Source organism: Ahaetulla prasina, chromosome 16, assembly GCF_028640845.1.
Source record: "Ahaetulla prasina isolate Xishuangbanna chromosome 16, ASM2864084v1, whole genome shotgun sequence".
In the NCBI taxonomy this organism is placed as follows: Eukaryota; Metazoa; Chordata; class Lepidosauria; order Squamata; family Colubridae; genus Ahaetulla; species Ahaetulla prasina.
Window position 1 is genome coordinate 2,363,986 of NC_080554.1, and position 11,015 is coordinate 2,375,000.

Genomic DNA, 11,015 nt, shown 5'->3' on the forward strand with positions numbered 1-11,015 from the left:
TTGGGGTGGGTGGGTGGGTGGGTGTTTTTGTTTTTTTGTTTGGTTTTTTTTCTCCCCCCAGTTTGTATGGTTTCTCCTTTCAAATATGTGATTGTATTAGCTCTTTCCATACGAAAGAATTATCCTTATTTAAATTAAAAAAAAAAATAAAGAAATAAAAGAAAAGCGAGGCCGTTCTCGTGTCGTGCTTGGTCCAGTTTTGCGGAGTCAAGAGTTCATTAAGAATGCAGCTTGAAGAGACGCGGGGGCAAAATGCCATTTCTATTGCAAAAAAGGTCCTCACGCAATATTGCGTTGCATAGCTAAAAAGTCTTTTGTCAAGATTCTCCAGTCATCCAGGCCATGGTTGTGCTTTTTCGGGAAGCGGCTGGATTTTCTTGTTTCTGTTCTTCCCTCCTGAAAAAGCACCTTTGGGAGAATCCAGACAGACTTTTTAGCTATACAATTTGGGATGAACACCCTCGGAATGGGGTGAGAGTAGGAATGGATTTCCAGAGGGGGGAAAAAATTGCAGACTACAGGAACTAGGAGCACCACTCAGGTGACACAAACGGTGGTGGGATTCAAGTAATTTAACAACCGGTTCTCTGCCCTAATGATTTCTTCCAACAACCAGTTTGCCAAACTGCTCAGAAAAGTAACAACCGGTTCTCCCCGAAGTGGTGCGAACTGGCTGAATCCCACGACTGGACAGGGCTAAACTCCCAAGTACTTCAATGACCCTATTTTGTTGTTAGTTGCGGAGTTGTATCCGACATTTTGCGACCCTATGGACAACATTCCTCCAGGCCTTCCTGTCCTCTACCATCCTCTGGAGTCTATTCAAGTACACATCTACTGATTCAGTGACTCCATCCAGCCACCACCTTCTCTACCGTCCCCTTCTTCTTTTACCCTCCGTCTTTCCCAGCATTAGGCTCTTCTCCAAGGAGTCCTTCTTTCTCCTTAGGTGGCCAAAGGATTTGAGTTTCCTCTTCAGGATCTGGCCTTCTAAAGAGCAGTCAGGGTTGATCTCCTCTAGGACTGACCGGTTGGATGGCCTTGCAGTCCAAGGGACTCGCAGGAGTCTTCTCCAGCACCATCGTTCAAAGGCCTCAATTATTTTATTTTACATTGAGAGCATATGCACCAAGACAAATTCCTTGTGTTTCCAATCACACTTGGCCAATAAAATATTCTATTCTATTCGGCGCTCAGCCTTTCTTATGGTCCAACTTCCACAGCCATCCTGGCTGGGTGATGTCTCTGCCTCTAAAAGGATGCAAATGACCAGCTTGTCCACAAGGAATATAAATTCTTCCATTCCCCACCACCCAATTAAAGCTGATGAAGCTTCTTGGATGAGAAATAAAATGTCTTCAAAAGAAAAAGTCCAGTTGGCTCCTGAAAAAGCACCATTGGGACACTCTTGGACTGTGGCCTAGAGGTGGAGCTCTTTCCTCACAATCAGGAGGTGGTGAGTTCAACCCTAGGTAGAGACAGATCCTGCTTGGGCAGGGGGTTGGACTAGATGGCCTGCGAGGTCCCTTCCAACTCTTGTTAGTTTATTTTATTTATTTTATTTGTCACAACAGTATATATAAGCATAAGCATGAAATAACTATATGATATATAAAATATAATCATAAATGTGATAACTATATGAAATTGGATACAGTCAAAGGAAACATTAGGACAGGAACGGTAGGCATGTTGGTGCTCTTATGCACGCCCCTTACAGACCTCTTAGGAATGGGGTGAGGTCAATAGTAGATAGTTTTTGGTTGAAGCTTTGGGGATTTTGGGAAGAGACCACAGAGTCTGGTAGTGCATTCCAAGTATTAACAACTCTGTTACTGAAGTCATATTTTCTGCCATCAAGATTGGAGCGGTTCACATTAAGCTTAAATCTATTAAATTTAATATTAAATTTAATATTAAAGCTTAAATTAACTATTAAAATCTAGTTAATGCAATCTATCCAACTGCCCCTCTAAAATTCAACAATTTGCATTCACCCTCGTGTGATTTGGTTTATCCTGTTGCTGTACAATCGCTGCAAGTAATGCAATTGGCATAGTCGCAAAGCAAGATTTCACCAGGGTGAACGGGATACTTGCAGAAAAAGAGATAAAAGAAATTTAATTAGGGCCACTTTATTAGGTGGGCATTTGCTCAGCCGTGAATAATTGCAGAAATTGGGTAATGGAAATAGATTTGCAGTGGGGGTTGTAGTGCAAAACATCTGGCAACATTGGCATTCTGATTGTATAAAATATTTAGAAAGTCACGACTTTGGTGGCTACAATATCTAAATCTTGCAATTTAGTATTTATTTATTTATTTATTTATTTATTTTGTCACAACAATATATGTAACTATCATACAGAAAGGTTATATAGTATATAAAGGTATAAGCATATATATATATAGGAAGAAGAAAAGAAAAACTTTGCAAAAAGTATTGCAAGGAATACTAGGAATTCTGGGGATTGTAGTTTCCCAGGAAAGCAACCAGGTTGCAAATGGCTAGAACCATCAGGGGAAAAAAAAAGAAACCAGCACATCCTCTATGGTTTCTTGTTCCTATGGCAACTGTCCGGGTCCGTGATGTCACCTCCGGTCCTGCCTTCCTGTCTTCTCTCCAGTAGGGGGCGGGGAGTAGAGCGGATCATATGTTCGCCTCCTCCTTTTCTCCCCCTTTTTTTATAATTGGTACGTCCCATCTCCGCCGCCTGAACACCGGCACGAAGGCGAGCGCATTCCAGGAAAAGGGGGGGGGGAGGAGAGGGCGGGTATAAATTAACGGAGTTTGAACCAAGCAAGGCGAGCCAGGAGCAGAAGCAACCGGGTGAGTTTCTCGAAATAATCGGAACGAAAGCAAAGCCCCGGGTATTCTCGATAAGATTTAGACTTTTTTTTTCCGCCCCGGACGCGGGGTGCAAAAGAAGAACAGGGCTTGGTGCAAAATGTTTGGAAGGGTGTGGAAGCAGAGAGGTTGCTAATTGCTGGAGAGAGTTTGCACGCTCCGATGCTGGTGTGTGATGTGTTGCAGGCACCGTTGCACGATACAAGCTGTTCCCAGCCCAGCTGCCTTTTGCAGTACTGGTGGGTATGTGGTATTGGATGGTTCAACTACCATCAAATCAAATTTGATTGCATGGCTGTAACTTTTTGTGGCTATCCTTTTAAGGGTTAAATTGCAACCTATGACCATCATTTGTGTTGTAAATGTTGTACCTTTGATGAAAGTATTTTTTTTTCTTTTTCTTTTATGTAAAATTGAGAGCATATGGACGAAAACAAATTCCTTGTGTGTCCAATCACACCTGGCCAATAAAAATTCTATTCTATTCTATTCTATTCTATGATTCTTGACTAATGTATCTTTTCTTTTGTGCACTGAGAGCATATATGCACCAAAACAAATTCCTTTGTGTGTCCAATCACACTTGGCCAATAAATTCTATTCTATTCTAAATTCTATTCTATTCATATTATGGTCAGCCAGATGTTTAGACTGGGTTTTAATCCACCTATCAAGCCCCTCCCAAGGACCCGGGATAGGCAGCTGTTGTGGATGGGTGGGGTTAAAGGCATTGCACCTGTTTCTAATTTGTTATCTTCTCCAGTTCTTTCTCTTCTGCTGCCTCCAGATACTGCCACTCTCCTCTGTTATTACGGTTTGTCGCTCAAGCAGCCAAATATTTAGACTGCATTTGGGGTTTTGGGGCCACCTATCAAGTCCCTGTAGCTCAGGGTTCAACAGCGGGCTCCTTGCTGCCCGCTGAGCTTGGTTGTTTCCTTGCTGACGTTTCATGACTCTACTAGGTTACATTATCAGTGGCAGTGGGTGTGGGGGTTTGCCTGCTTGTTTATATACAGTAGCTTGCCATGCCGGTGTGGTTTTCTCCTTGGTTAATTCCTCAATTAAGATATTATTCTCGGCTTAATTGCCTGGAGTTAATCCCTGCTTATCTAAGTGCTGGCAGCTAGAGAGGATGTGTTTTGAACCTTGGTTTCCTTTTTTTTTTTTTAAAAAAATGTTTCTTTTGAATGGTGGGGAAACGTGGTTTATCTCTCTGTGGATGGCTGACTGGTCTGAACATAACTTTTCCAACAGTTTTGAGACAGCGCCAGATTTTTATCTATAATAATAATAACAGAGTTGGAAGGGACCTTGGAGGTCTTCTAGTCCAACCCCCTGCCCAGGCAGGAAACCCTACACCATTTCAGACAAATGGTTATCCAAAATTTTCTTAAAAATTTCCAGTGTTGGGGCATTTACAACTTCTGCAGGCAAGTTGTTCCACTGATTAATTGTTCTAACTGTCAGGAAATTCCTCCTTAGCTCTAAATTGCTTCTCTCCTTGATTGGTTTCCACCTGTTGCTTCTTGTCCTGCCCTCAGGTGCTTTGGAGAATAGCTTGACTCCCTCTTCTCTGTGGCAACCCTTGAGAGATTGGAAGACTGCTATCATGTCCTTCTTTTCATTAAACTAGGCATACCCAGTTCCTGCAACCGTTCTTCATATGTTTTATCCTCCAGTCCCCTAATCATCTTTGTTGCTCTTCTCTGCAGTCTTTCTAGAGTCTCAGCATCTTTTTTACATCGTGGTGACCAAAACTGGATGCAATATTCCAAGTGTGGCCTTACCAAGGCCTTATAAAGTGGTATTAACACTTCACGTGATCTTGATTCTATCCCTCTGTCTATGCAGCCCAGAATCTTTTATTTTTCTTTGACTGACTTTCCTTTTAATTTTTTTTAGATGCCACCAGATCATTCTGAAAAATGTTTGGATTTTTAAAGCAGCCAATTGTCTTTTCAGTGGAAATCAATGTTAACCTGGTGGTTTTGACTGTAGTTGGATTGATCAGCCGGCTGTGGGCTCTGTCCTATCCCAGAGCTGTAGTGTGAGTAACATATATTCCAATATATGGGGACACCATAGATTTAGTAGACTGAAAATGTCCGTATTGACAATGGCTTTTCTGGGGATTAAAACCAAACTTTTCTCTCTGGCTATTCGTAAAAAAATGTCTACGGAAAACAGTTGCGTTTTTAGAAGCTTTTCATCCAGGCACATAAACTATTTATTATTCAGTCCAGCTTTTGGAGTGTGAAAAAGCCAGGAAAACAAATTGAGATTAACATTAATCAGGCTGTCATGGTGGACAATGGATATCTTTTACGCTCTGCTGGAATTGTAGCTGGATGGATGAACAGAACTACAGTAGCAGGCAAAATTGTGGAAACCTTTTGGGAAGAGTGTATTTTTGAGGTTTGATGGCTAATATCACCATTTTTGGGGGGGAGTTTCAAGATAACCCTATTCCACTGCTGGAATGGCCTGGGAACAGCCCAGACCTTAACCCAATTGACAATCTATGGAACCGACTAAAGAAACTTGTTAGTCAGAAGTGACCCAACAATAAAACCCAGTTAATAGAAACAATCCTTCAATCTTGGTTTCACGTAATAACAGCCACAGAACTAAAAGACTTGGTTCACTCCATGGGAAGACGTTGTAAGGCTATAATTCATGCTAAAGGTTACCCAACTAAGGATTAACTCACATGGTGATAATTTTTGTATATCTCGTTTGTTTTATGGTGATAAGTTTTGGTAAGTTTCACTTTTCTTCTTTATACTGTAACTGCTATTCTAATGGCAAATCCTTCATAAAAGTTATTGCATTACATTCTTGATTAAATTATCTTTCCATTGATACATAATTTTATGGTACTACTCCCAAAAAAAAAGTGGTGTTATTAGGGGCCGTGTTATAGGGGCCGTGGTGTGGCTCAGGCTGTAAGAAGCCTGTTATTAAACACAGCTGCCTGCAATTACTGCAGGTTCAAGTCCCACCAGGTCCAAGGTTGACTCAGCCTTCCATCCTTTATAAGGTAGGTAAAATGAGGACCCAGATTGTTGGGGGGGCAATAAGTTGACTTTGTATATAAATATACAAATAGAATGAGACTATTGCCTTATACATTGTAAGCCGCCCTGAGTCTCCGGAGAAGGGCGGGATATAAATGCAAATAAAAAAAAATAAAAATTAGCTAGTTTTAGAAAATACGCTTTTCCCAAAAGGTTTCCACAATTCTGGCCACTACTGTAAACTGCTAAATTTGGCTTCATGCTACATTGTACTTCAGATAGGCAGGATAATTCTCGACTTATAACTGTAATTCATCCCAAAATTTCAGCTGCCATTGTTAAAAGTCAGTTTTGCCTCATTTTCTGACTTATCTCAGAGGTTAAGTAAATCACTTGACAGCTGTGTTACTAATTTAGCAACTGCAGTGATTCACTTACGGCCATTTTTCACACTTAACGACCGTTGCAGCATCACGACATGCTCATAGGATCGAAATCCAGAGGATTGGCCACTGACTCGCATTTATGACGGTTGCAGTGTGGCCCGGGATCACGGGATCCCCTTTTATGACATTATAACAAGCAAAGTCCATTGGAAAACCAGATTCAGTTAACAACCGAGTTCCTAATCTAAAAAAACCAGCGGTGACTCACTTAGCGACCGTGGCAAAAAAAGTCGTAAAATGGAGCAAAACTCACTTAGCAAATTTTCTCTCTTAGCAAACATAAATTCTGGGCTCAATTGTGGTCGTATGTCGAGAACTATCTGTAACTTTAATGCTTCTTGTTGAGGTGACAAATCCAATTACTTGAGGGGTTTGATGAAAAATCTCTCTCTCTCTCTCTTTTAATTATTTTATTGCATTATTCCAGTTTTGATGAAGTTTACTACGGCCAGTTTCTCTCCTTGTACATGAAGCGGATATTTTTCATAGATGATAGCGGGCCGCCGTTCGGCCACATGCTTTTCGCTTTGGGAGGTATGCAAATTTTCAGAGAATTCATCCTGTGTTGCAAGAATTAAGAATTAAGGGCTCCTCACTGTCTGACTCCGCTACCAGCTTCACAGGCTGCTGGCGGACCACAAAATCCATGGCAGTGGAACATCTGGGCTATATGTCAATTCAAATAATAAAAGAGTTGAACTGATTATTGCGTTTGCAAAAGTTTACAAGATGTGTGTAGAATGGAGAAACTGGGGGGGGGGAATTCATGTATTGCTGAGGAACCTATAGGGATACATCCAGATGTTTAGCCAGCGTCCGCCTTTAATTTAAGTTTAGGTTCTGTGAGCTGGAAAATTTATTTTTTTCCTTTCCCTTCCTTTTCAGGTTATTTAGGGGGATTTGATGGAAATTTCTTGTGGAACAGGATAGGAGCAGGTAAAGTGGTTTATGATTCACACCCCCAGCACAACAGTGATAAGGACATGGCCACCTGTTAAAAAATAAATAAAAGAAACTATAATGCCTGCGTTGTATATAAATCTTTGTTCTTGTATTATTCCTGATGAGAAATGTAGAAAAGCCAGCTCAAATGGAGGAGTCAGGGTTCCAAGTTAGGCACTTAGTATCACTTAGTGATAGTCGTAGGTTACTAAATGAGCAATCAAAATCACACTAGGAAACTGAATAAAGCAATATAAATAAATAAAGATACCAGCAACAAGGTTATAGTCATAAGTAAAAAATGGAGATGGGCAATAGGAAGGATGAGAAGAAGAATAACATAACATAATAACAGAGTTGGAAGGGACCGTGGAGGTCTTCTAGTCCACCCCTCTGCCCAGGCAGGAAACCCTACACCATTTCAGACAAACGGCTATCCAACATTTTCCTAAAAATTTCCATTGTTGGAGCATTCACAACATCTGCAGGCAAGTCGTTCCACTTATTAATTGTTCTAACTGTCAGGAAATTCCTCCTTAGTTCTAAGTTGCTTCTCTCCTTGATTAATATAATATAATATAATATAATATAATATAATATAATATAATATAACAACAGAGTTGGAAGGGACCTTGGAGGCCTTCTAGTCCAACCCCCTGCCCAGGCAGGAAACCCGACACCATTTCAGACAAATGGCTATCCAACATTTTCTTAAAAATTTCCAGTGTTGGAGCATTCACAACTTCTGCAGGCAAGTCGTTCCACTTATTAATTGTTCTAACTGTCAGGAAATTTCTCCTTAGTTCTAAGTTGCTTCTTTCCTTGATCAGTTTCCACCCATTGCTTCTTGTTCTACCCTCAGGTGCTTTGGAGAATAGCTTGACTCCCTCTTCTTTGTGGCAGCCCCTGAGATATTGGAACACTGCTATCATGTCTCCTTTAGTCCTTCTTTTTATTAAACTAGACATACCAAGTTCCTGCAACCGTTCTTCATACGTTTTAGCCTCCAGTCCCCTAATCATCTTTGTTGCTCTTCTCTGCACTCTTTCTAGAGTCTCTAGTTGGTAGTAGTAATACAGTCTTAGTAAATAGTTTGACAGTATTGAGGGAATTAGTTGTTTAGCAGAGTGATGGCATGCGGGGAAAAACTGTCCTTGTGTCTAGTTGTTTTGGTGTGCAACAACATTGTCTTGAGGGTGGAAGAACTTATCCAGAGAGGCAGGTAAACAGCCTGCAATTGACTAGAGAGAGGCAGGTAAACAACCTGCAATTGATGCATAGGTTGGTACTGATTTTTCTCTTTATTTTATCCTAGAATACAGCTCCAATGTGCCCATCTGGGCTTTGCGGCTGCTACCTGCCGTAGCTGGTGGCTTATGTGTTCCCTTGGCGTACCAAATACTGGTTGAGTTACATTTCACCCATTTCGTTGCCCTGGGTGCTGCAGTCCTAATTTTACTCGGTAAATAAGATCCCGTTCCTTTTCAATTCTCCATCGTTGGTGCCATGGACAGAACCTTTCCAAGATATTTCACTATTTGGTTTGTTTCCTCAAGCCACGTTTTAACCCTCTCGCTATCTTAAGGCAGAGCAGCCTTTTGCAAGGTTATTCTGTTGGTTCTCCGTTGCAGATCGTTAGTTGTGAGGTGGCTTCTGTAGCCTTCAGAAGTAACTTTACACAGATTTAAAAGTAATGATAAACGTATTAATTTAAGAGCCACAGTGTCTGTGAAGATTCTCGGTCATCTCAAAGGTGCTTTTTCCAAATGCAAAATGGGATGTTTTTTAAAGAAAAGGAAGAAGGAGTTACTTAATCCTTGATCTTTAAAAAAACAAACATATAACCTTATTAAAATGTTCAAAAAGGAAGAGGCGTTATTAGCTAGTTTTAGAAAACACACTTTTCCCAAAAGGTTTCCACAATTTTAGCCACTACTGTATATTGCTTGCTGTAACTGGGCTCTCCAACCTTGGCCAATTTAAGACTTGTGGACTTCAATTCTCAGAATTGTGGGAGTTGAAGTCCACAAGTCGGAGGTTGGAGACCCCCCCCCCTCCTGTAAAAACCTCATAGAAGGATCAGTATAAGGGAGAAAAAAATAATAATTTTCATTTCTCTTTTTGTGTTTTAACAGAAAATTCACTAATTACTCAATCCCGGTTGATGCTGCTGGAGTCAATTTTAATTTTTTTCATCCTGCTGGCAGTTTTATCTTATCTGAAGTTTCACAACACGCAGAAACAAAGGTAAGAGATTTCTTTAATTTTGTTTGCAGTGAAACATAGAAGCTCCCCAAATCAGACCAAGGAATAACATGTCTTTTGCATTTATACTAAGGGGGACGTGTGACCTACACTAACATAGTTTATAACGCTCTGTCACAGCCAGCTGGGGATGAATTCTGCAACAAAAGCAGTCTTAAAAATTTTCTGTGAATTTTTTTTAGTAGTACATAATATACAGTAGGTAATGCTCCAATGGAACGACTTGCCTCCAGAAGTTGTGAGTGCAACCCTGGAAGTTATTAAGAAGAGACAGGACAGCCATGGTATAAGGCTGGCTTGGGAGTAAATATGTTTTTTTTTCTTTTTTTTAAAGCCCCTTTTCTGCAAGATGGTGGCTTTGGCTGTTACTAACAGGGGTCTCCTGTTCCTGTGCAGTTGGGTAAGCTTATCTCTTGATGGTCTGCTAAGATATTTGATAACTGCCTTGTTCACAAACATCTTAGCTGTGTCTAACTGTGACTTTAAGACTTGTGGACTTCAACTCCCATAATTCCTTATGCTTACTGGGATCTGCTCGTATAATCCGCCGATATATCACGCAGTCTTAAACGCTTGGGAAGTGTTCGACAAGCAATTAGTGATACGAAATCCAGCATAGTTATCTCGTTTGCTATGTAAACTGTCATTTTGTGAATAATAATAATAATAATAATAGAAAATGAGAAGGTGAAGATCTTGTGGGACTTTAGAATACAGACGGATTGTCACTTGGAACACAACACAGCAGATATCACAGTTGTGGAAAACCGAAACGGTACAATTTATTGACATTGCGGTACCAGGAGATGCCAGAGTTGAAGAAAAAGAACTGGAAAAAATCATGAAATAATGTGACCTGCCCATCAAAACAACCCGGCTATGGATGAAACATGTCACCGTGATACCCACTGTCATCGGGGCACTTGGTACCATGTCCAAGAATTTTAGAAGACGCATCAAGAAATTGCAGCTTCCTGCAATAACACCAGCAGAACTGCAAAAAACTGCACTACTTGGAACATCATCTATTTTAAGAAGATACTTGGTTTATACCTAGGAGGCTGGCAGCAACCCGTATCGCCCATTAGCACCAGTCAATGGTATTTGTGATGTATTTTTGAATGTTCAGTTGACTGAGTTTCATTTTTAATGAATAAAGTAAATAATAATCATAATCATAATAATAATGGCATTTCATGCTTGCTTTGCAGAGTGAAATACATGGGCCTCTTCACTTACCTGCTCATTTTGAGCCTGGCGGGGATCCATTCCTGGCAACTGGTTGGTGATCGCTCCTTATCCAACGTAAGTCGGAGGGTGAAATAGGATGCGGTCGCTCTGAGATGATGGAAGTTGGTCCCCCAAGGATTTCTGGAGAACTTTGGATTTCAGAATCCATGGGTTTTCGTTTGGCACGGCAGTTTTTCTTGGAACGTGTTCAGTCAAGGTTGCAAGAAAAACTGTTTGATGGTAAAATTGGGAATATTGGTAAGTTAG

General features: G+C 40.7%; 1 protein-coding gene across 8 annotated transcripts in view; it reads left to right on the forward strand.

Annotated features, from left to right (window-relative positions):
• Positions 1–2,752: 2,752 nt before the first annotated feature.
• The window catches only part of POMT1 (protein O-mannosyltransferase 1), a 50,489-nt gene continuing 42,226 nt past the window's right edge, over positions 2,753–11,015 (forward strand). For 5 of the 8 annotated variants that reach the window (XM_058159654.1, XM_058159659.1, XM_058159656.1 and 2 more), the window contains exons 1-8: positions 2,753–2,830; positions 4,751–4,895; positions 6,739–6,845; positions 7,197–7,247; positions 8,569–8,715; positions 9,389–9,500; positions 9,853–9,918; positions 10,730–10,823. In XM_058159654.1, coding sequence (XP_058015637.1) covers positions 4,774–4,895; positions 6,739–6,845; positions 7,197–7,247; positions 8,569–8,715; positions 9,389–9,500; positions 9,853–9,918; positions 10,730–10,823 — 699 coding nt within the window. In that variant the 5' untranslated portion in view covers positions 2,753–2,830; positions 4,751–4,773. The remainder of the gene's footprint in view (positions 2,831–4,750; positions 4,896–6,738; positions 6,846–7,196; positions 7,248–8,568; positions 8,716–9,388; positions 9,501–9,852; positions 9,919–10,729; positions 10,824–11,015) is intronic. The other 3 variants (XM_058159660.1, XM_058159655.1, XM_058159657.1) reach the window with 2 other exon arrangements.